Source organism: Girardinichthys multiradiatus, chromosome 18 (assembly GCF_021462225.1).
Source record: "Girardinichthys multiradiatus isolate DD_20200921_A chromosome 18, DD_fGirMul_XY1, whole genome shotgun sequence".
In the NCBI taxonomy this organism is placed as follows: domain Eukaryota; kingdom Metazoa; phylum Chordata; class Actinopteri; order Cyprinodontiformes; family Goodeidae; genus Girardinichthys; species Girardinichthys multiradiatus.
In genome coordinates, this window is record NC_061810.1 from 18,052,754 (window position 1) to 18,077,853 (window position 25,100).

The following is a 25,100-nucleotide window of genomic DNA, read 5'->3' on the forward strand; positions in this document are numbered from 1 at the left end:
TTCAGTAGTTTTCTCAGCGTTTCTTTTTGCCCCTCGCTGTCTCCCACAGTAACTGATAACCGCAGCTGGGATCCACATCAGCAGCAGAGGCTTTCATTAGCGGAAGTGAGAATGTTGAGGGTTGCCCTCCTCGTGTAAAGTGGCAGTGACTGATAGACGACGGTCAAGCCATCCCCTTCCCCTTTGATTGCGTAGACGATAGCATGGCCATCTATTAAAAATAATTTTTGATTAGTCTTATGTAATATTCACATATTCTTAGAAACATAATGTGAGGTAAACCATAATTGTCCTAAATTAGAAACCGTTACACTTTTAATTGAATTACTGGAAAAACAGATGTTTACATTTTTGAGATGCACGTGCGAGTTACATAAACACAGTACTGTTTGTTATATACGTTTTTACCGTCAGTATGTTGTTGTTTTTTTTAGTGGTAAATGCAGCTCACACCTTTTACAATGGGACAACAACTCTTCCCATCTCTGAGGAGGACAGGACGCCACGGAAACGCATCAGCAAGACCTTGAATATGACCACCAATCCTGAGGAAAAAAGGAAGATTATCGGAGACACATTTGTAAAAGTCAGTAGCAGCTATTTGAGAATTCCTCGTTCAAAACTCTTAACATTTTTGCTGTTACAGTTATAAATTATTATTTGCCTCTAATCCATTAGTTCACCCTTCAATCCTACTTTGCGTCACTTCACAGGTGGCTAATGAAGTACTTGGAGAAATGAACCTTAACCCAGAAGAGGTTTTCTTGGCGCAGGGCACCCTGCGGCCTGATCTCATTGAGAGTGCCTCTCATATTGCCAGCGGAAAGGCAGAGGTCATCAAAACACACCACAACGACACCGAGCTCATCCGCAAGCTCAGAGATGAGGTACCTGTTCACACAAACTCCTGGCCTGAACTAACTCAGACCAGCTGGAGTGTGTGTGTACTCTCGTTATCTACTGAATAGAAGTTGGATTTCATTTCATGTAATTAAAAAACAAACAGTTTGAAACCTGTTTATAGATAGTATTTTATAGAAGGTCTTGCCTGCTCATACATTTATAATCAGCACAATATAAATAAACACATGGATTCTGCTGGTTATTTTGCAGATATTTGCTGACTTTTTTTCATGCATTAGTTTGACTTGCTAAGTCCTTTAGTATAAGTCTACAAATATGTGAGAAAGCTGAACCCATTTGTTGCCATCCAGGGAAAAGTAATTGAACCTTTGAAGGATTTCCATAAAGATGAGGTGAGAGCTCTGGGGAGAGAACTAGGCCTGCCAGAGGAGATTGTCTGTCGGCATCCTTTTCCCGGTAAGTAATTATACGCACATGCCTTCACTGTCACTATACATGCAACATTATTTTAATGAATACAGTGCTGGCTGATACAGTATTTTAATCCTTTCCGCTATTGTTGGCTTATTGTTTTTTCCTCTCTTCAATTATGTAAACACCTGCTGATTCTCAAAGCTGGCACCGTGTTAAACATTACTATTGTTTTTACCAGAATACACAACCATTGTTTTTTTTTTTTCTGTAGGGCCTGGTTTGTCCATCAGAGTGATTTGTGCTGAGGAGCCTTATATTTGTAAGGATTTTGCTGAAACAAACAACATCCTCAAAATCGTCACAGATTTTTCTGCAAGTGTCAAAAAGGTCAGTGAGAGATTCAGAATTAAGTGTTTTCTTGTCAGTCTTTTTGTTCGTAATGCATGAGAATACAACAATAACTATCACCCAGTTTTATAGGACAGTTTGCTCTTAAGTGTCTACATTCTGTATAAAATCAGCCATAGATCCATCTAAATCAAGCCTAGTGTCTGATAACTTAGGTTCTTTTATTATTCCGATCAGACATCTCGAACTACTGCTGAAATGTTTAGCGTATGGGCTCATTTCTACTATGTAATGATAACAATTTCCTGTTGCTTTTTAAAAGGGAAAATGCATCATCTAGGACATTTCTGTAAAAAACTCAACAAAGGTGAAGACCTTTGTTATTTATCTGGGTGCTTTTGAAATAATATGCTTCTGCTGGTTGATTAGTCACACAAGACATGTCACTAATATGTAGTTTTTCATCCTGAAAAGTGAGCTTAAATTGAGAATTCACCCAACAATATCATTAAACACTTTTAAACATCTGAAGTAAAAATTATTTACTCAGTTAAAGTGTTTCTTCATTTCGTCACATTCAACCTTCCTGTGTTTCCTTCCCTTCCAGCCTCATGCCTTGCTCCAGAGAGTTAAGTCATGCATATCAGATGAAGAGGAAGAAAAGCTCATGCAGATCACCAGCCTTCATTCACTTAATGCCTTCCTGCTGCCCATCAAAACTGTTGGTGTCCAGGTAAGCCAGAACATCAAAAATATTAAAACTTTTTCTTCAGTTCTTAATAATTCAAAACTTTTATTTGGTTATTGAATCGGGGGCATTAAGGCTGAACTTGCCAACCTCTGGTCTACACTTGCATTCATCATAATTGTTACAAAGAGTCATTTTCAGTTGAATACATTTTCTTACCTGAGAGACTTCGTACTAAAAAAAAAACACAGGGTTACCTCGATGGTCTGGCTGCTGACTCTGGTAGAGCCATGGAACGATCCTTCAGCTTTGAGTTTTTCCTTCCTTTAAATCATTGGTTCTCAGACTTTTTTTAATTACCCGGCAGATCTCACTTTTTAGGCCAATTCCTCACTCCTTCCTTTACTGTATTTCCAATAAAGACCATATTCCCATAAAAAGTAATTTTTTGTCAAGAAAACAATCTGTTGCTTTGGTATATAACAAAGATGAGTCTTTCTTTGAGGCTGCAGACATTAAATTGTCATCCAAATAGATGGTTATTTTTTTGTTTTAGTCAAGTGTGGCTTCGGTGGTTCCTTTTTGTGTCAGAAAGCTAATATATATATATATATAAATATATATATAGTATATAATACTTCTATTAAATTACTTATCTGGTTTGAATGACAAGATTTCCGGTTCTAAAAACCGTTTACCCTTTTAAACATCAAATCAACAGAAATCTTTCATTCTTAACCCAGAAACAGCTTGTTGGTTCAGGAGAGGTCAGCTGTTGCACAAATGTGGGAAGAATAAAAGTTTTTCAGACAGTCACTCTGATGCAGTGTCTGTCGCCAGCTGTTTCTCTCTTGCTGGGCTGAGACTGTAATTTACTTGTCAACCACAAGACACACTCACACAAAACCACCACGTTTTTTTCATTACGTTTATTCTTCACTGCATCCTCTGTCTCAGAGAATGTGGTCAAAGCAAGCTCTTGTCTGTTTAAACTGACTGTCTGCATCAGCTAGAGATGGGTGCCTCTAAATTCTTTCAAACGTTGCCAAGTTCAGCTAGTGAGTGTTTGCTGTAGGCGTGCCCTTTTACTGCCTGCTTGATGCCAGAGGTTTAAATTTAACTCTAACCTCAAATCTGTGGGCCAGACAGGACACCCTGGCTAAACATGAGCAGCTTTCTTTGCCTGGGTTAAAAATGAAATAGGATTTTATGAATACAAAGATGTCTAGCTGGTTACTTCTAAAAGACTTTTTTTTTTTTTTTTTTTTACCATTTATTTGTCAATTCTTCATAATAAAACCACATATTTTGTCTCTGTTTTAGGGAGATTGCCGGTCTTACAGTTATGTGTGCGGTGTCACAAGTAAAGAATCTCCTCACTGGGAATCACTGATGTTCCTGGCCAGACTCATCCCTCGCATGTGCCATACCATCAACAGGTAGCTCAGTTATCAGAAACATTTAGAGTTCAGTGTTTTCAAAGACCTTACAAACCCTTAACTCTGCGGCTCATGTCTGCTTCCAGAGTTGTGTATATATTTGGGTCACACGTGAAGGAGCCGCCAACAGACATTACGCCAACTTTCCTGACCACCGGTGTTCTGAGCACGCTCAGACAGGCAGACTTTGTTGCTCATTCTATCCTTAGAGAGTCTGGTAAGTTTCTCTGATTTCAAACATTTAAAGGAATCTTTAAATTGAAGGATTTTTAACTGAACTACAGCCCTCCTTTTTCTTTATTTAGGTGAGCTGATTTTCAAAGTTGATTGATTGATTTTAGCGGATAGTTGTTGAAAAAAATCTTCTTACTCGGGTTATCATGGCTTAGCTTAGTATTATGCTTTTATAGCTTAACATAATTTAAAGAATTGGTCATTTGGGCACTGTGATTTGGACTGTCTATTTAGCTTTTCTTTATTTTTATCTTGTTTCTTTTACAGCTACGTCCCAGAGAATTAGAATGTCGACAAAGTTAATACATTTCAGTAATCCAATTCAAAAAGTGAAACTCGCTTCGATTCATTACACTCGGATGCGTTTTAAGCGTTTCATTCTGTTAATATTTGATGATTGCGTCTTACAGCAAATGAAAAACTTAATTTCTCTTAGAAAAGAAGAATATTAAATAAGAGCAATTCAAATATTTGAACTCAGAATATTTGCGCTACTGAAAAGTAAGTACTTAACAGTAAATAGACCCAATAATTGTTCTGAACAAAAGAAATCCAAAATGAAAATCATTTGAGACTTAAAAACGAAGCTAGCCTTGGCAGGTGCCCTGTTGTAACCACCCTAAAACCACTTTTATATTGTGACAGCAGATGTTTTCGAAACTAACCAGAAAACATTTGGTTTCCTTTTTTTTTATATTAGGTTATTCAAACAAGATCAGTCAGATGCCGATCATCCTCACTCCCCTGCATTTTGACCGGGACCCCCTGCAGAAGCAGCCATCCTGTCGGCGCTCCGTCGTGGTCCGCACCTTCATCACCAGCGACTTCATGACGGGCATCGCTGCCATGCCTGGCAACCATATCCCGGAGGAGGTATGATGATAACCCAGTTAATCTGATGCAGTTTGTCATACTCTATGCCTTCAAACTGGGGACTGAAAACTCTCAATATATTCCAGATTAGGGCTGCTGCGAGCAACTTGTTATAATAATTTATAGGCATCAATATTTTTACCTCACAGAATTTATTGTATTTAGTTGCTTAATCCTTTTTTAACAACAGTGACAGCAGCCTTCCACAGACCACTGTCTACTCAGAGGCTGCCTGCTGCAGTCTGCAGGGGGTTCTGTGTGCGCTCCGGGTCCAGTTCAGTGAAAGTCTTTGGTCGATTCTCTCTGAGCGATTGTTAGGATAGCAGATTAAGTTTTCACTGGGTTGAAGGGGACAATAATATGAGATTACTTCAATCTCAGTGGCAGTAAATGTTTTATCATGTCCTGCCAGATTTAATATCACAGCAACAGAAGCGGCATCATATTGAGCATCTGAAGAGAATCCAGTTCTAAAATAACAAAAAGCTGCTGAATGCTTTCTGTAATGCCGCACAAGTTGGTTCAAGAGACCTTTATCTCCTCGGTCTACAGAATGTTTTCCTAAAAAGTATTTGATGTCAAGATGTTTTTGAGGAAATATGATAATATGTTTTCCGGTGGATTTTTTCCTTGTGTTGAATCATGAGTACTGACCTTTACTGAGGCAAGTGAGGCTTGAGGCTCCCACAGAGTCCACCAGTCAAACAATTCATAAGCAGGCGCTGTGGTGACTATACAGTGCTCTCTGATTCAGTCTTTTTATGACGTCTTTATAAGTCTTGCTTGTTCCACCAGGTGGTGCTAAAGATGGTAAATGAGATCAAGAAAATCCCCGGCATCTCCAGAGTGATGTATGACCTGACTTCCAAGCCACCCGGCACCACAGAGTGGGAATAGAGCCTCATCATGGCTTCATATCAATAGGACACACATTCACACACACTCTCCGCAGATACAGGAGGGCCGGTGAGCCGCTCTCTCTCTGTCCTTCCTCCCTCATCCCCTCTTTACCTCCTCTTGCTCTTCAACATTCCCATGGAAGGCAGACCGTACTGTGACGAAGCCCCTCCGTTCTGCGCTCCCCACCACTCCTACCTGGTCTTAATTTGTTTTTTCCTTTGGCAATAGGGATTTAATAGTGTTGGTTGTGGTTAATATATTGTCATTTTTAATTCATCTACGTGTTCCGGCTATTATACAAAGGTAAATCGCCGCTTCCTTTTTATGAGCTAAACCTTTAAAAGCAAGCGGTAAGAAGCTGTGATGGCTGAGTTGACTCGATGTTGTGCCTAAAGATTAATTGTGGGTTGGATAAAATATGAAAAGCAAACTATATTGTCATGAAAGAAAATCTAGTAGTGGGTTGGGGAGAGGAAGAAACTACTCAGCTGTTGCTTTGTTGTTTTTGTTTTTGTTATTTTTTTCTTGTAGTACAGAATGTTTTCAGCCTAAGACTATCCTCTATTTGTACACTCTTCCTCTCAGCCTCCATACTGTGTTACATCATAGGCTGTCTGAATCGGCAGCCTATGTGACCAATCAATTTTTAAGCTCTCTTTCTTTTATTTTGCCAAAAGTAGAATATGCTGTGGTGATGTTGAATATTGTGAACTCCTCACATTAGTTGACAACAGCTGTTGGGTTGTTTCTGCATCCCTGTTGGACAGCAGTCCACCCAGCAGTAGCTTCAGAGTGATGACTCCTGTGCAGCCTGTGAAGGAGACCAATGCAGCTGGTAACTTTGTATGTGCCTGTTCTGTGTTTTCATGTTTGTTTGTTTTTCTTTCTCTGATGTGAAATTACTTGGACTCTGTCTATAGAGGAGGACACTGTTCTCCTCATGCTGCAGTGTGTGTGCTTTTTTTATGGAGAAGATTATAAAGGCAAAGGACTAATATCAAACCTATAAGTACAGTAGTCAGAGCTTTTAATCACATTATGTCACTTGCTGTTATTTCATGATTTGGCTGCTCCTGTGATTTGACAGAGGCACGTTTTTGCACATTTTCCACCCATAAAGCCTCGGTGCTACATCAGCATAGACATCAAGTAGAACATTCATCTTAACCATGTCCCTCTGTAGTGTTAAAAGGTGCATTTAGGGGAGCTGGTTCCAGCTCCTGCCTCATTTCAGTTTGCCTCAGAAAGGCATCGTCGCACCTTGTGTACACGTTCACTTTCACAACGTTCAATATATCATGTTCGGTCTCCAGTCTTGTCATTTAGACCTCAGTGAATACAGTGCTCAGGTTTAACTGAGTTTTTAAAACTGTGTAGTACCCTGTTAGAGATATTTAACCCGGATGTGATGGCTCCATTCGTTTTCTGTGCCTCTCATCCTTCTGTTAACTCAGCTTTTTGGTGACGCGATGGTTTTTCCTAACCTTAACTGCTGTTGGTTATTGTCCTTCAGTTTTGCCTTTTTTACCGTCTGTGTTTTATGTTATACAAGTCCCCAATCTTTTTCTTTTTCAAATTTCAATAAGATTAAGTTATGCAATACTGTGTAATTATTTTCTTTCAAGTTTGCTCAGCGACTTTCATTTTTCTACGTAACGTGCCTCAAACCACGCCACTGCATGCAGTTTCAACTATGACATTTGTACAATGGAAACTGAGCTTTAATAAAGATCTCAATGTTAAAACTTCTACTTGTCATTCCTTGTCAGTTGTTTCAGAAATGGATATACATTGACCAGGCATAACATTATGACATTATGAGAGAGGGAAACATTTTTGTAGTATTTGGTATAATTGCATTTTAAACTGCATGACTTGGACCAGATGTTTATGATATTGTTCCACAAGCTTTTCACAATAGGAATTCTAGCCCATTTCAGAATTGTTACAATGGATCAGGTTTGTAGCCTGCCCTACTCCCACGCTCTTACAAATTTCTTGAATTTTGCACTCAGAAAGTGGTGGGTTTGATTCCAGGTCCCCCTCTAGCCACAAGACACCCTTTGGCAAGGCACTTAACACCAAGTTGCCTACTACACTTTGTATCACTGTTTTAATTGCACTTTTTCGAGTGTAGCTGGTTGAATGTGGCTCTTCTGTAAAAGCACCAACAATGGCCTTAGAGAGGAGTTTAACAATTTAAAGTCAGTTGATCTACAGCAATCTACAATTGGTGCTGTTGTCAATCATTCTAGGAGTGGATGCCCTAGTATGTCCACAAGGTCCGACTGCAATGCTCAGATGAATTAAAAGAAGCCTAAGAGCTGAAAGTGAGGCTTTGCAGTCCTCAGGATGTTAACTGTTGAAGTTTATGACAGAAAGAAATGCTCAACACGGTTGGTATGGGAAGGTACCTAGAGAAAGTCTCTACTCTAAAAAGAACATTTAAACATGATTAAGGTTTGTAAAGTTGCATCTCAATGAAACAAGACTTTTAGAACAATGTTCTTTAAATGAAATTAAGGTTGAGATGCCCAATATCACAACTCCATGTTTGGATGAAGCATACAACTCAAAAATCTCATACCAACTGTCAAACATGGAGGGGTGATGATTTGGTCTTGTTTTGGAGCCACTGAACCCGTTCACCTCACAGTGATTGACCCAGAGTATTCCATAATGAAATGTGAAGCCATCTAAGAGGAAACGCTTGGCTGAAATTGAGTCAACACGACAATGATTTAGAGCACAGCTTGAAAGCTAAATGGCAGAAGTCAAAGTCCAAACTTCAGCCCTATTAAAATCCTGTGGCAGAACCTTCAGAAAGATGGATTTAAATTCCACAATAAACTGAAGCAATGAGTGGGTCAAAATTGAATTACAATGATGTAAGAGACTGATCCTCAGTCATCCAGAAAACAACTAGATTTAATTATTGCTGCTAAATTTGACTTTGCTGAATCATGGGAAACAATAGGTTTTTTCCCATGACTGTATTGACTTATCATGGAAAGGAGGTGGATTGAGGAGGCAGACCATGTTGTGGATTAAAACCTACCTCTTGTACAATTAAGAAGAATGCCCTATGTACTTTTAACCCGGTTTTCTTTCTGTTTTAAATTCAACAACCTACCGTTTGCAGAACATTTTGCTGTTTGATGTGCCTGTAATAAGTCACAAAGACACCCTCACACTGTGTAGAAGCTTTCTGGGTGCAAGTATCATAAATCACCATCTTGTTGTTGGATGTTAATAGTTAATAAATTCAGCAGATGTATCTTTGTCTGCTGGAGGTTCAGGTGTGTGTAGTTCCCCCCAGACTGAGAGACAAGAGCAAACAGGTCCATCACACTGCCAACCAGTACTCTTGGGACTAGGGAAGATCTTGGAACAGTCCGAAATGTATCATTGCATGTAACCAACAAGTCACCACATGCATCTGACAATTAACTTGTAGCCTGTGGCAGTTTGCACAAAATAATGAAGCATATTTACAGGAGATGAAGTGAAAATGTATCATGTTTTTTCTTGAAAACTTTTGAACACTGAAGTGTTCATCTTTATTAATTCTCCTCAAAGTCCAGGGTTCAGGTTTTATTTATCAAAAGAATACCAATGTCCTGGGACATCTCTTGAACCATGTGTGATTTAGCAGTAGTTCTATGACGGAGCAGCTGCTAAATCACAACAGAAGTTCTGCTTTTTAAACCTCAACAACTAAAGATTAATGACTCATCAGTTATCTGCTGTCTCTGTGCTTTGGTTTCGCTCTGTTAAATCTGTTAGGCTGCCTTTGCTGCGCTTCTCCCCAGTGGACGGATGAAACACCTGTCACAGGGTGCTGCTCACTTCTCTGTCTGCTGTAAAGAGAGAGAGAGCACTCCCAACTCTGTTCAGAATTGACAAAGCATGGAAATGAGAGGCTTCTTGCTCGGATTGTTTTGCTTTTTCTGCATGAACATATCTATTTGGGCACAATCCACTTGCAAGCTGAAGGCCAAGTTCAACCTGAACAGCTACAAGAATGTGGAGAAGAAGAAGGTCGTCATTGGGGGGATGTTTCCTGTTCACATGCGTGTTGCTTCCAGCGGTGGCAACACTTCAAACCTGCCTGTCTCCTCGGGGTGTGATGGGTGAGTGGGATCACTTTAAAACTTCTCCTTGGTTTACGTCTCCATAGTCTTAAGATAACGTTTTAACAGTGTGCTGGACCAGTCAGTTATTAAGTTAATAGGCTAATTACTAGTAGATTATCTGACTTCCTGGACACAACTCCCCTGTCACCAGAACCTCTGGGTCCAATTAGCTAGAGTAGCCATCGTATTATAAAAACAAGGTTTTACAGAGTAATATGCAACAATAATCAAGGCTGTGAACTCTTAATTAGAACGATTCTGTATTTCATCCATTCTTAAACATTTAATCTTCATTCCTCTAACACTGAGTAACAGTTTAGAATTAGAAATTAGTATATATAATATAATTGCCAAATGTGTATTAATTGATTCATATTAAACACGATTTAGGTGTGAAAGTACTTTGGGTGATATTTGCATATAAAAAAATTTAAAAATGTATATGTTTTTAAATTGTTTTAGAAAGTTTGTTGTCATCACTATAGCTCAGGAGTTACAGCTGAGCAGAGGGTGGACATTATGTAACAGAGCACACCTTGATTTTAAAAACTTCTGTTTTTGCTATTTTGTCACACTTACAGTTAAGCCCAAAGTTAATCTTACTTCTGGCAGATTTCAATTTTTAAAGTTTGTCTCGGATAGGAAATGAAATGGGTATCTCTCACCAGGTAATAAAATTATGGAAAAAAAGAGTATCTGTTTTGAATTTTGTATTTATATTTGATGAGAAAATGGCATTATTTCAAAAATATCTGTACCGTTCTCACTATTCAGTGGATTAGCAAGCAAACCCTTCTTATATTGCTGTCCAGCACTTTGTAATTTTATTATCTGTCAAAGATAGCCTGTTTTTAAATGTTGATGGTAAGGAAATGCGAACAAATTGAGCCCTATGTGAAAAAGTAATTGTCCCCTAAACCAAATAAAAGCTGATGCAGAATGGTTTTAATTCAACCACATGGGAGGGTTCTTGAGCTTGACTGACCTGTTTAAAGTCATGCCACAGCATCTTGATCGGATTCAAGACAAGACTTTGACTTTAAAACCTTCAATTTATTGCTGTTTTTTTAAGCCATTTCTCAGTGGACTCTCTGGTGTGCTGCTGCGTAATACAAACGTGCGTGAGATTAAAGTCCTAAACTGATGGCTGGACTTTCTCTTTTAGAATTTTTTGGTACAGAGCTGATTTCATGGTTTCATATATTACTGCAAGTTATCCATGTCCCGAAGCAGCAATGTAGTCCCCGACCATCACACCTCCACCTTTTTCTAGTTGGTTTTATGTCAAGGACCCATACCTTCTAATAGGTTCCGCTTTTGTCTCATCAGCCTTTATGCTCTTTTTGTTCAACTGTGGGTTTTTTTCCCTTGGAACTCTCCCATGGAGGCCATTTTTGCCCAGTTTCTCTCTTATTGCTGAATCACAAACACTGACCTCAACTGAGGCAAGTTAGGCCGACAGGGCATTAGATGTTTTAGATTCACCACATTATTAGAAAAAACCCCACTTTGGATGATATTTGCATGTTAAAAATATAAAAATATGTTTTTTATTTCTTTTGGAAAGTCTGTATTGGTCACAAGAGCTCAGGAGTTAACAACAGCTGAGCAGAGGAATTAGTCACAATTAATTCATGATTTACCAAGAGGGTGATTATGTCAAGTCAGAGTAACTTATTGTCTCCCATAGGAGACGTTTGTGTTGGACAGTGCTGCAACACAATACAAAGCTATAATAATTGTAATGATAAATAGTTATTCACTCTTACTTTGCTCATATTAAAATTTGTTTTGACAATAAGAAACATTTAGATGTGATAAGGGGGCAAATACGTTTTTTAAGAAGTACATATAGCGTTTTAAATATCAATGTAGCTATCACTAATAAAAAACATTTAAAGGCCATATGTCATCATCAGAATAATCAGTATATCTTTATTTTTGTCCCCCGAAGGGAAATTCTCCTTGCAGCCAGTTGAAAAAGGCATAAAAACAAAAACAGAGACACAATCACTCTACAATATTGGCTAAAACAGTAAAGAAAACTCCAGGAAAAATTGGTACAAATTTCACTTATAAACAATCCAACAAGAATGACCCATACACCAATTGTATTTTTAATTTTATGAATAATGGCCTGAGTAATAAGAGTTTTTCCATCTATTAGTCCTTGCTTTAGGCTTTCTGAATCTCTTTCCAGATAGTAGGAGCTCATATTCGCCATGACGTGTGTGATAGGGGGAGTAGAAAATGTCTTTCGCTTTTTGTGTGGCTTTCTTTAAAAATGTTTCTGTAAGATCAGGTACTTTAGTACCAGTAATTTTGCCGGCTACGTTTACTGTTTCTTTCATCCTGTTTTGGTCTCCTACTGATAGGTTGCCGAACCTGGTGATGAATGCAAATGTAAGGACACATTCTATCATAGAAGTGTGGAAAATGGTCAACTTTTAACACTGACCAAATTGATTTAATTTGTGGAAGATGAGCAATCTTTGATGTACCTTTGCTGACCTTATCAGAACTTTCACTGAATGTTAGCTTATTGTCAATAACAACAACCAGGGACTTATAACACTGAACGCTTTGTTCCCCTTTAATGAGAACTAGAGGTGGTGGACTGGACATCTTCCTAAAATCTATACACAAATCTTTAGTTTTGGTGACATTTAGTTTTAAGTAGGAATCACACCAGATGATAAACTCCACCACTTGACCAGGTGATTTAGCCTCTCCCTGTAACAGGCTGATGATAACTGTGTCATCCGCAAACTTCAAAATGTGTTGTCATGTAAAATGACTCCTGCAATCGTTGGATATACAGAGACAGATGGCAGCCCTGAGGAGAACCAGTGAACCAAAATGCCTCATTTGACATAGAACCATTTACCCAAACACACCCTATGTATGGAGATTTAAATGCTCCTTGTTTAAACAACAATAGAAAGGCTTATTGTAATTTAATTATTTTCACACTATCAAAATCTGTGGGTTTTCTAGCTCTAAACTATGATAACAATTGGCCTTAAACTTGTGTGACACTTTTAGTGCTCCTGGGTTCGACAGTTGGTTTGGTTTGAGGAACCTAGCAGCTTTCTTATGCCTCGGGCCGACCCCCTCAATAAAATGTCACTTCCTTATCATTCTTTCTTGATTCTGTAGATTTAATTTTCGTACCTTCCGCTGGACACAGACCATGCTGTTCGCCATCAATGAAATTAACCAGAGGGAAGACCTGCTCCCCAACACTGACCTGGGTTACGTTATCTATGACTCATGCTTCACCATCTCCAAGGCCGTGGAGGGAACCCTAACCTACTTAACGGGACAAGATGAAGCAGTACCCAACTACCGCTGTGGAAACGGGCCCCCTCTTGCCACATTAGTGGGTGCTGGAGGTTCTGATCTGTCCATTGCTACAGCCAGGATACTGGGGCTATATCATTTTCCACAGGTAAGCCATAGATGATTGTCAGAATAACAGATGAAGATGAGAGGAATGGTTGAAGGGATAACAAGTTCTTACCCATCATTTCTTTAGGTCAGCTACTGCTCAACATGTTCTGCACTGAATAATAAGTTCCAGTTCCCCACCTTCTTGAGGACCATTCCCAACGACCTGCACCAGTCCAAAGCTATGGCCCAACTGGTGCTTCACTTTGGCTGGACCTGGGTCGGCACCATAGCTGCTGATGATGATTATGGCAAATATGGCATCAAGGACTTCAAAGAGCAGGTGGAGGAAGCAGGAGTCTGCATCTCCTTCTCTGAAACTCTGCCTAAGGTAGACTGTATTCCTTCACGCTTTCAGATACTTCACCACAAAATCTTTTAGCAAGATCATTGTGGTGTCCTGAAATCAGTCCTGTGTGTAAACTTTAGGTCAGCAAACCAGAGGTCATCCAGAACATCGTTCAAACTGTAGTTGAGTCCACAGCCAAGATCATTGTGGTCTTCTCGTCAGATGTGGACCTTAGTCCTCTCATCGGTGAACTTCTCCGCCACAATGTGACGAACCGTACTTGGATTGCCAGCGAGGCCTGGGTCACCTCTGCCCTCATCAGTCAGTCCGGGGTAAGATCTTAGCTGATGGCATTTAACTAATCTGTTGGAGATCATAATTTGATCAAAGGGATAGAACAGGGTTTTTGAGGTCAGGTTCCGATGAAAGATTAGCATCAGTTTATATCTTACCTGCAGATAGATATTTAACACATGTTGCCTTCATTTAGTACAAATCCTGGTTAGTGGGTCCTGGAGGAAGAAGCTAACAGCTTGTCCTAAAAGGGGCCAAGAGCAAAGCAGACCTCTGTCACCTTTTAACAACCTTAATCTAAAAATGTTATAACAGTTTATTCAAATGCTATCTAAGGAATCTTTAAATCGTCACTATGGTTGTATTTAGTGGTTATTTACACAGAAGCTGATGATTTTCAGGAAATGAAACTAGGAGGTGAAGCGCCACCAATGATCCACCTGTATGAAACATAGACTGAGAATAGAACATATAGAGTGTTTCCTGTCAGAGTACTTATCTGATATATAAGTAAAGTGATGTAAAAAGCAAAAATATGATACTGGTGTAAGTAAACATCCATTATATTGATTTTTACTATACTGTGCTTTGGTTTAGAAAGTTACTCTGACCAAATGCTCTTTACATGTTCAGCTGTCAGTACGTTTCACACAGGAAGATAATTGGCGGTTCATGGCCTCCTACCTGTATTTCCTAATGTCCTTGACCTCTGTAAATAACTGTAAAAACAGTGTAAATCCTGCTTGTTTTAGATGTTTCCCTGCTTCAGCACACCTCAATCAAATGAACTAATTACCAGGCTTCTGCCAAACCTGATGACATGCTAAGGAGGTCAGCCATTTACATTAACTTTAGAATAGCATTTCTCTAAATTTCCATGACATTTATGAGATAGTAGTTGTTATAAGATAGTAGAAATCTGCTTTAAGCTTCATCCATCTTGGACTGGCCATTGGCTTTAGTTTGTGTGACCAATCATTCTGAACTTATACTGAATGAAGGCATCAACAGAGTCTACTGGAGGTAAGATGTTAACTAATTAAAACCCGACTTGCTTTAAAAGTCATGAAATATCCCTTTAATTTGTATGTTGTTTTTCTTTCTCCAGCTGAACTCAGTCCTGTCTGGTACCCTTGGCTTTGGGGTGAAAAAGGCTGACATCCCTGGTCTTCGGCGCCATCTACTGAATCTGGATCCCTATGCAGACGCCCTCACAGAGGAATTCTGGGAGACGGTGTGTTTAAGTTAATTTGACGCAAGAAACTTGAGCCACACATTTATTGGGACAAATGAGGACAATACATTAGGTAGAAATTCAGAAGACATAATGGTTGTGACTTTAATTATATCTTTTAGTTGTTTAACTGCACACTGGACTATAGCAGAGCGCTGAGAATGGCCAAAGAGAGAGCCGTGGGGGTGAACGGCACACTGTCCAGAGCAGCGATGGGGTTACCAGATGGTCTGTGTAGTGGCAGTGAGTCTGTGGCTCAGCTCAATAATACCTACTCTGATGTCTCTCAGTTACGAATCACTTACAGGTCAGTAACCACAGCTCAAACAACCATTAAAGAAGTCACTGATGCTTCAAATGTCCTAACTCCATTTTTCTACTGTTACAACTATGACTGCTATTGACACATTATTTAACCTTTTGCAATGTACTTTTTAAAAAATGTTTTTTGTCATCATGTAAAGTACTTTGAATTGTCTTGTTGCTAAAATGTGCGCTACAAATAAACTAGCCTTGCCTTGCCTTTTACACAACCATTGTTGGGAACCCATAAGTAACACCATTTCAGGGACAATTGACCATGATTACTGTATATTTAAACAATTGTTGGGGGTGAAAACGATGATGACATTGCTAAGATGAAAGTGGTTTCCACAGTGTTTACAAAGCAGTGTATGCTGTGGCTCACGCCTTGCACAACCTGGAGCACTGTGAAGAAGGAAAGGGCCCCTTTGTTGGGGGCAGCTGTGCCAACATCACTAATTTTGAGCCTTGGCAGGTAGGGGTAGACAGATTTTAGAGATCTTCTCATTAGTTTGTGGCACTCATTGTCCTTGTAACTCACTGACTATGTCTTCCATAGCTGATGTATTATGTGAAGAACGTGCGTTACAAAATGCCGAACACTGGGGAGGAGATCTACTTTGAAGATGGTGACATAGAGGGCTTCTATGACATTATTAACTGGCAAGTCAATGGTAATGGAGAGATATATTATGTCACCGTGGGACACTACAATGGATCTGCAGCTCCAGAGGAGAAGATGCACATAATGAATGACTCCATTATTTGGAACAATGGAGAACTGGAGGTTTATTAGATATTGGTTAAGACAGCAATTAAGGATGTGCCATGTTTATGTCATTTTACTGTGGCTATAGTTTTCTCCTGTATGTGTCCAAGCCTCCTCGGTCAGTGTGCAGCGAGAACTGTCAGCCCGGGACCAGGAAGGGAATCCGGCAGGGGGAGCCCGTCTGTTGTTTTGACTGCATCCCATGTGCTGACGGAGAAATCAGTAACACCACAAGTCAGTATACAGCTTTCCAATTTTCTTTAGGTAGCTGAAAATGAAACATTAAGGTTTAAAGTTATGCATACAACCCCAGCTTATATTTGGTAAATGTCCCTTATCTACTGACAAGCTTCTGGCATAGTCCTGGCATGATATTAAACCCCTCTAAATGACGGAAGAGGTAGATTATTAAAATTGGTTGGTTTCCTCCCTAAGACTAACCTTTTAAACATAGTTCATATATTTTTAATAGGTTGGAGTCAGGGTTGTGGGAAGGCCATTCAAAAAGCTTAATGGTAGGTTCATCCATTCTAAAGCCAGTTTGATGCATGTTTGGGATCATTGAGCTGGTCCTGCCTGACCAGCTCAATGTTTCTCTTATCTTACCATCAAACCTTTGTCCTGCTTAAAATGTATTGTGGAGCAGAGCTTCAGTTTAACCACCCTCTCAGTCAATTGGGATGTTAAATGGTAATGATAAATGGCCTGTACTTGTATAGCACTTTATCAAGTCCGAGAACACCAAAGTGCTTTACACTACAATCAGTCAGCCACCCATTCATGCACACATTCACACACTAACAGTGGTAGGTTAGATTGCAGCCACAGCTGCCCTGGGGCGGACTGACAGAAGTGAGGCTGCCATACAATCGGTGCCACCGAGCCCTCTGACCACCATCAGCAGGCAAGGCAGGTGAAGTGTCTTGCCCAAGGACACAACGACTGAGACGGACATAGCGGGGATTCGAAACGGCAACCCACTGGTTACAGGATGAACCCGTACGTCACCACTGTTGCCTCAAAAAACTGGTTTCACTATGGACAGTGACACTGGTATTCCCAACAGTTTCTATTTCATAGCAGACCTTGAGCCTTGTTCTCTCTTCAGTTGTTTATGAACATCCTGGCCAATTTGCTTTCATTTGATGATGACTGCATAATTCTTCTATCAGACCTTGGAAAATACTTTTCATTTTGTATAACTCTATGATCTAATTATTCTTGTCAAATCTTCACTGAGTTCCTTATACTTTCTCAGTATTGGCCAATTCAGTCAGTGCTATAAAACAAATAGAAACTAGAAACTTAAGCATTGCTTATTAAGACATTATGGTAAACTGACATATATATTTAAGCTTTTTGACAGTGTTATTTAGAAAACAAAATCACTATTATTTCAAATAGGTGGACCAAATTTTTGTTACTAAAAATGTGAATCATTGTACAGTGTACAGCAATTCCAGCAATAAGAATGGTTCAAATAAATATTTAAAACCCACAAATTGTAGGTTGCCTATAATGGGTGTAGGTTAAATTCTAACCAGTGTATTTTCAACAGACATTTATGTCTCATTACAGTTGTTTTGTGTTTTTACTGATTCTTTTAAAAACCTTTATCATTTCCTTATAAAGTTTAGAAAAAAACATTTTAAAGTGTACCACTATTCCACTTGCAAGCTGAATAATTTTGATTTATTTTGCCTGCGAAATCTCCTGTTTTTTGTAAAATATTTCCTGTGGCTTTCTTTATTTGAGGTCAAAGCAGTAAAATCACAAGAAGATAGTCCTTTTACAAGTATAATCATATATACAGTGTATCACTTTCCTTTGACCGTGTAAATCAGATTATTCTAATGAGCCTAATATAATTAAACATATTACTCTGCTGCTCTTATACCTGTTACCCTTTTAAATGTCCTGTGCTCCCTCTTCTACAGATGCCCGTGAATGCATCCTCTGCACTGGAGATGACTGGTCTAACACTGCCCATGATGCCTGTGTGCCTAAAATCATTGAGTTCCTGGCCTTTGGAGAACCTTTGGGAATTACTCTGATAGTCATCTCTGCCTTTGGAGCTTTAGTAACCATAGCTGTTGGGGTGAGAATTATGTAACAAAAAGACACATCTAAAGTTAAAATGATATGTTGACATACACACATATTTTTAATGAAGTGTTTAAAAATAATTCTATTTTTTCTATACGGTCTGACATGCAATCAGACTAAAACTTTTCCCATTTTAGGCCAGTTGGATTACCTTATTGGCAAAAGACCACAATAATGAGAATAATGATGAATAACCACAATCATATTTTAGGGAATAGTTCATTACTTTCTTTAAATTCAGAAGTTTCCCTACATTTTCTTGGTATTTCTTTTAATGTAGTATGTTTTAAACTGTATGACTTTTGTTTAGAACTTTGGTTATTTTAATTGTCTCACAATAATTTGCTGGGATGTTGGCCCATTCCTCCTGATAGAATGGGTGTAACTGAGTCAGGTTTGTTTGCCGCCTTGCTCACACACTCCTTTCCAGCGATGTCCATACATTTTCTGTGGGACTGAGACCAATATTTAACTAATTTAGCACTATGCTACAGATCATTGTCCATTTGGTATACCTTTTAGTGCTCAAACTTTAACCTCCTGGCTGATGTAATGAATTGTTGTATTGATATTTCCAGATATTGTTCTTTCCTCATGATTCCATATATTTCCTGTAGTGCACCAGTCCTGCATTCAGCAAGACACCCTCACAACATGATGCTTGTACTTCACAGTTAGCATAGTGTTTTCAAGCTTGGAAGCATTTTAGTTTCATAAGAACACAGGACATGTCCCCAACAAATTGAGGTCTTTGTCCCTAAGTGCCTTTATAAAATAAAATCTGGAGTTTTTTATGCTTCTATTATTGAGATGCACCAACGCACCTTTGTTTCTGTGGCACAGAGCTCATCACCTTCCTGAACAGTAACACAGTTGGGCATTCCCATGCTGCTTATACCTGCATATTATTGTCTGAACAGATGAATTTGGCACCTTCAGGCATCTGGAAATTATACCCAAGGATGAATCAGACTTGTGGAGGTCCACCATACTCTTCCTGATATCTTGGCTGATATATTTTGATTTTCCAATGATGTCACACAAGTAAGCCGTGCGTCCGATGTGTTGCCTTAAAATACACCTGCAGGTTTGCTTCCAGTTAAATTCAATGTTGTGAATTAACCAATCAGAAGCTCACAAAGCCATGGCATCATCATCTGGGCTTTCCTAGATTGTTCAAAGACCTAGTAATCTTAGTGTATGTTAATCTCTGAATTTGTAGAAAATAATAAAGTCAGTCAGTCATTTTCTACCGCTTATTCCATAGTGGGTCGCGGGCGAGCTGGTGCCTATCTCCAGCAGTCTATGGGTGAGAGGCGGGGTACACCCTGGACAGATCGCCAGTCCATTGCAGAGCAACACACAAACAACCATGCACACACTCATTCATACACCTAAGGGCAATTTAGAGAGACCAATTAACCTAATAGGCATGTCTTTGGACCCTGGGAGGAAGCCGGAGTACCCGGTGAGAACCCACGCATGCACGGGGAGAACATGCAAACTCCATGCAGAAAGACTCCCAGCCGGGAATCGAACCCAGGACCTTCTTGCTGCAAGGCAACAGTGCTACCAACTTTCTCCGATCATTCTGGCATTTAGCAAAAAGAAATAACTTTGGTAAACCTAACTCTCCAAAACAGGAAATGTTTAGTCTGATTTAATATCAGCCGGTGAGGAAAATAAGGTTGTGTGCATGTAACCACTAAAAGCCTTGTACAGAAGCTAAAATGTTATTGTGTTGAAATTCACTTCTTCTTTTTCCAGGTGGTGTTTCTTATGCACATTGGCACCCCTCTGGTCAAAGCCAATGATGCCCTGTTGAGTTTCTTGTTGCTCTTGTCTCTCGTTGTAACCTTCCTCTGCTCCATCGTCTTCCTTGGAGAGCCACAAAACTGGAGCTGTATGACCAGCCAAGTAGCTTTAGCTCTTGGCTTTGCTCTGTGCCTGTCCTGCATTATGGGTTAGTAAACAGTAGAAATCAACATAACTTTTTATTCATCTTCTTATTGCAGGATACCCTGACCTTTTTTCTTTACTCCAGGGAAGGCAGCTGTGCTGATGGTCAGAGCTCGAGCTCTGAAAAAGGCCAGAGCCAAAACCAGGGCAGCTGCCAAAGCTGCCAAAGCTGCAGCTGAAGCAGCAGCTAACAGTGGCAGTCCTGATGTGATAGTAACCAGCTCCAACAATGATATTGCTGCTTCGGATAAGCCTGAAGTTGACACTCTGACTTTTGGCCACCAGAGGGCAATGGCTGCTGTGGCAACATTAATACAGGTGAGAAATGTGAAGAAAAACCAAAAAACAACCACATGAGAAAAAAAGTAAAAACCACAAAAGTAAATCATGACTAAAAATTATCTGATTGCTGATCATACTTTACACCAGGTTACCCTCAAAAACCCATAAAGACAATCTTTCCTCTACATAGGCTGTAGCATGCACTGTTTGGCTCATCATCCTCCCTCCACACCCGGTCAAGAACACCGCTGCCCAGAATGTAAAGATTATTCTGGAGTGTGATGAAGGCTCTGTGGTCTTCATCTGTTGTATCTTTGGGTATGACATCCTGCTGGCTCTGCTGGCTTTCATCTTTGCCTTTATAGCCCGCAAACTGGAAGATCACTTCAGGTACGTAGCACAGTGCTTGGTAATGAGCAGATCTACATTTAGCAAGCAGAGGTGAAAATAAACAGAAAGGGCCTTTTAAAAGTTTTTATAACCCTTGTACCCCTTGAACTGCAACTGCAACCTTCAGTGTATTTTAATTGGATTTTATGTAAAAGACCAACACAAAGTAATGCATAATTGTAAAGTGGCTGTAAAATGATACATGGTTTAAATTTTTTTAACAAAAAAATACTCTGAATAGTGTGGAATGCATTTGTATTCAGTCCCTGAAACCTGTAAATAAAATGTAGTGCAACCAGATGTGAACTCCTCAGAAGGTTACATCACGAAAGCTGAAAAACAAAGCAGACAGGTGAAGGATAAAGTTGTGGAGCAGTTTAAATGAGAGTCAGGTTGTAAACAATATGCCAAACGCTGAACATCTCGCAGAACACTCATCAATCCATCATCTGAAAATGGGAAGAGTATGGCATAACTAAAAACCTACCAAGACATGGCTGACCGCTTAACGAAAAGCCAGAGCAAGGATATTATTAACTGGAGAAAAAGCCAACTGTTACTCTGGAGGAGCTGCAGACTTCCACAGCTTAGGTGGGAGAATCTGTTGAATGCAAAGCCGGACATGAGAAGTACCATTTAAAGTTTAACGGGACATGACAAACAGTTAGAAGAAGGTCAGATGAGAAACATCGTAGGAGCAGCATCATGCTTTGGTGAGGATTTTCTTCGGTTGGGACAGTAAAACTGGTCAGAGTTGATGGATGGATGGATGGAGATAAATATGGGGCTGAACAAAAACCTGTTGGAGGCTGCAAAAGACTTGTGGCTGGGGCAGACGTTCATCTTCCAGCAGGACAAAAACTTTTAACATACACCCAAAACAACAATGGAATGGTTTTGATCAAAGCATATTCATGTATTACATTAATGTTCACATCCAGTCTTGCGGAACTTGATGTCTTTTGCATAGAGGAATGAGCAAAATCTCAGCCTCTTGATGTGCAAAGTTGGTAGAGCCGTACCCCAAAAGACCTGCTGCTGCTGCAGCAAAGGGTGATTCTACAAGATATTTACTCAGAGGGACAGAATACCATTTCATGCCACATTGCTACAATTTTTATCTGTTAAAATGGTTGAAAACCATGTACGTTTTTACTCCTACTTCACAAATATACTTTGTGTTGGTTTTGATATAAAATTCCAATAAAACACATTATGGTTTGTGGTTGTTAAGACAAAATAAGAAAACATTTGAAGGAGGTCAGGCCTCCTGTTCTTCTCTGAAACTTCCGGCCAGTATGTATGTTTTTATTTATCTTCCAGTGAAGCCAAGTGTATGACCTTCGGCATGCTGGTCTTCTTCATTGTCTGGATCTCCTTTGTCCCAGCTTACCTCAGCACACGAGGAAAGTTCATGGTTGCTGTCCAGATTTTTGCCATTCTAGCTTCCAGCTTCGGCCTGCTCTCCTGCATCTTCCTCCCCAAGTGCTACATTCTTTTGGCCAAGCCCGAGCGCAACAAAGAGGAACTGATGAAGCCCAGGCCCAAACCCAAAGATGGCTCCTCCACTGGGACGTCGGCATCTTTTGCCACAGCTGCTACTGATGTCAATGCATCATTTGCATCCACGGCTATTGATGATCAGCCTGGAAACTAATATGATTCAGAAAAAACATCTAAAAATGAATAATAAATTGGTCAGAGAGTCAGAGAACAATAAATATCCTTGTTGTCTAGGTTTTCAGTTTGTTGAAAACTGCTGTGATATTTGCTTCGGCAACAAAAGGAGGTGCAACATGTTTATTCTCCTGCTGTCTAAATGTAGCTTATTTAAAATGGATCCAATGTTTACCTCTCTCATTTTCTTAAGGAAAACTAGATGCTTTAGTTAAGATTTGGAGAAGAACTTTTCGCTAAAAAGTTTGACTTTATATTACTTCAATAACCTCTGTATGTTTTACAGTTTAACATAACTATCAGCTCAGTTCAGTTACTTACGATGTAATAAATTGTATTCATGTGCTTTTCATCTAAAGCAATAAATATTTTTTTCCTCATTCTTTAATTGTAAAGGTAATGCTATGTTAAAGTTATTTTAGATACAACTTGGTATTTTATTTTTAGATTCAGATTTAATCATTTTAGTTTAAGGCAACTTCTTACAAAAGGAAACTGTCAAATGTATTTAATGGGGTTTAAAGCAATTAAGGAATTGCATTTTATGAAAATAAAAGCACATCTAAAAGAAGAAATGTTAATTTTAATGGCCCGAAGGACCAATAATCAGTACATTTCTATTTAGATAGGCACACACATTTTTCTGCTATGTTTATAATTACAGGTTGCTTGATGGTACTATTATTAGCATTGTTGCCTCACAGCAAGATGGGCCTGGGGGCTTTACACGTTTTCTTCTTGTGCGAATGTGGGATCTCTCGGGGTACTCTGGCCTCACAACCCAGAATTAAAATGGATTGTTTGAGAGTTTGCACCCTTTCATTTACCGAACATTCCTATTACCTTGAGGATATATAAAATTGAATTGTAAACTTCAAATAGGACAAAAAAACCTGAAAACGTCAGCGTTCTGGCTGGTCACTCTTCCCTAAAGTCAGTACTTTGTAGATGCATTTTTTGTAGCAATTACAGCCACAAGTCACTTTGGATAAGTCTTTATGAATGTCCCACATTTTGTGACCTGAATTTCTGCCCATTCCTGAAGGCAAAACTGCTCCAGCTCCTTCATGTTGGAAGGGTTTAACTTGTGAACAGCAGTCTTCAAGTCTAACCAAAGATTCTCAATTGGATTGAGGTCTGTACTTTCACTTGGCCATTCTAACACATTTAAATGTTTCCCTTTAAAGCATTCGAACATTGCTTTAGCAGTATGTCTCAGGTCATTGTCCTGCTGGAAGGTGAACCTCTGTCCCCGTCTCAAATCACAGACTGACCGGCCCAGGTTTTGCTCAACAATATCCTTGTATTTAGCACCATCCAGTTTCCCTCGACTCGGACCAGTTTCACAGTCCCTGCTGCTCAAAAACATCCCCACAGCATAATGCTGCCACCACCATGTTTCATGGTGATGTTCTTGGAGTGAAGGGATGTGTCTGGCATGGGATTAACACCTAAGGATCCCCAGGAGGAGCAAAAGAGAGTCTCTGTGGAGAGGGATGTCTGGATTTCTCTGCTGGACCTGTTATCTTGGCAACCTGATCTTAATTAATGGGAAGATGGTGGATGTACGGATGCATAGATGGAAGAAATATTCTGCTGTTGAAATGGATCAAAAAACATGTTTCTATAAGGAAACAGTCCAGCAGAGGGAGCCAGAGGAAACTAAACTGCAAACATGTTTTGGTGATATGCATTTTTACTGTAATGGAAACTTTAAAGCATGTTCAGAGAAGTTGGTAATATATGACTATGAATATTAAATCAAACATTAGCCACTAATTTAATGAACTTAAGAGATGTTACTTATTTAAAAATCAAAATGATGGATGATAAATAAGTTGTGTTGGGTGTTGCACATATGGTCAGTCTGTGTGTTTTCTCATAGGAACACGTGGCTTTGCAGCAATCTGTGGAGCCGTGAAGCTGTATCCAGCCAAAGCGGTCTGTGAGGACAATAATAAATTCTCCCAGTGACAGAGGGGTGAAGGAACGTGTTTATAATTTAATGCCAGCTGACCAGAGAGGACAGGAACACTTGCGCTAAATAGAGACAAAATGTGCACACGTGCATGTCTACGAGTACATTTTACTTTTCATTTGTGTGAGTGAGCTAGTGTTTACATCATGGAGTTATTTTGAGTTAACAGATTTATTTTAATGGTGTGTTGAATCTGAATACTTTGTTTAAAGTTTATATGACCAGTGTTTTAACAATTGCACTTTTAATAACACGCTTCAAGAACATTTCTAAGACAAAGTGTAGTGAAATTCAAAACTAAATGAACATGTTGCTCAAATATTTTGACCAATTAATGCAAAGAGTAAAAAAAAGTACCTAAGGCAAAAAAGTGTACCATTGGTAACCATAAAAATAAATAGTTGAAAATTTAATCATTTTAGTAATTAGTAACACACTACTGAAAAACAATCAACCAATATGGGAAATAATTA

The 25,100-nt window shown here is 39.3% G+C and overlaps 2 protein-coding genes across 2 annotated transcripts in view; both read left to right on the top strand.

Annotated features, from left to right (window-relative positions):
- Positions 1-7,509, top strand: part of gmps (guanine monophosphate synthase) — a 13,951-nt gene extending 6,442 nt beyond the window's left edge. Inside the window, exons 8-16 of the mRNA XM_047392033.1 lie at positions 435-586; positions 714-887; positions 1,215-1,320; positions 1,550-1,665; positions 2,234-2,359; positions 3,638-3,753; positions 3,840-3,970; positions 4,688-4,860; positions 5,656-7,509. Of these exons, the coding sequence (XP_047247989.1) occupies positions 435-586; positions 714-887; positions 1,215-1,320; positions 1,550-1,665; positions 2,234-2,359; positions 3,638-3,753; positions 3,840-3,970; positions 4,688-4,860; positions 5,656-5,757 (1,196 nt within the window). The 3' untranslated portion in view covers positions 5,758-7,509. The remainder of the gene's footprint in view (positions 1-434; positions 587-713; positions 888-1,214; positions 1,321-1,549; positions 1,666-2,233; positions 2,360-3,637; positions 3,754-3,839; positions 3,971-4,687; positions 4,861-5,655) is intronic.
- Positions 7,510-9,714: 2,205 nt separating this feature from the next.
- Positions 9,715-22,946, top strand: LOC124884067 (vomeronasal type-2 receptor 1). The gene is made up of 14 exons (XM_047391676.1): positions 9,715-9,893; positions 13,056-13,347; positions 13,435-13,677; positions 13,776-13,967; positions 15,038-15,163; positions 15,286-15,470; positions 15,821-15,941; positions 16,026-16,253; positions 16,346-16,469; positions 18,173-18,333; positions 20,109-20,304; positions 20,386-20,618; positions 20,773-20,972; positions 22,296-22,946. Exons 1-14 carry the CDS (start codon positions 9,715-9,717, stop codon positions 22,627-22,629), a joined length of 2,814 nt encoding a protein of 937 aa, XP_047247632.1. The 3' UTR covers positions 22,630-22,946.
- The last annotated feature ends 2,154 nt before the right edge of the window (positions 22,947-25,100 follow it).

Coding starts and splice junctions, on each gene's coding strand:
- LOC124884067 (XM_047391676.1), top strand. CDS start 9,715: ATGAACATATCTATTTGGGCACAATCCACTTGCAAGCTGAAGGCCAAG. Junction 15,164..15,285: donor CAGAGGAATTCTGGGAGACG/GTGTGTTTAAGT, acceptor TATATCTTTTAG/TTGTTTAACTGCACACTGGA. Junction 20,619..20,772: donor CTGTGGCAACATTAATACAG/GTGAGAAATGTG, acceptor TCCTCTACATAG/GCTGTAGCATGCACTGTTTG.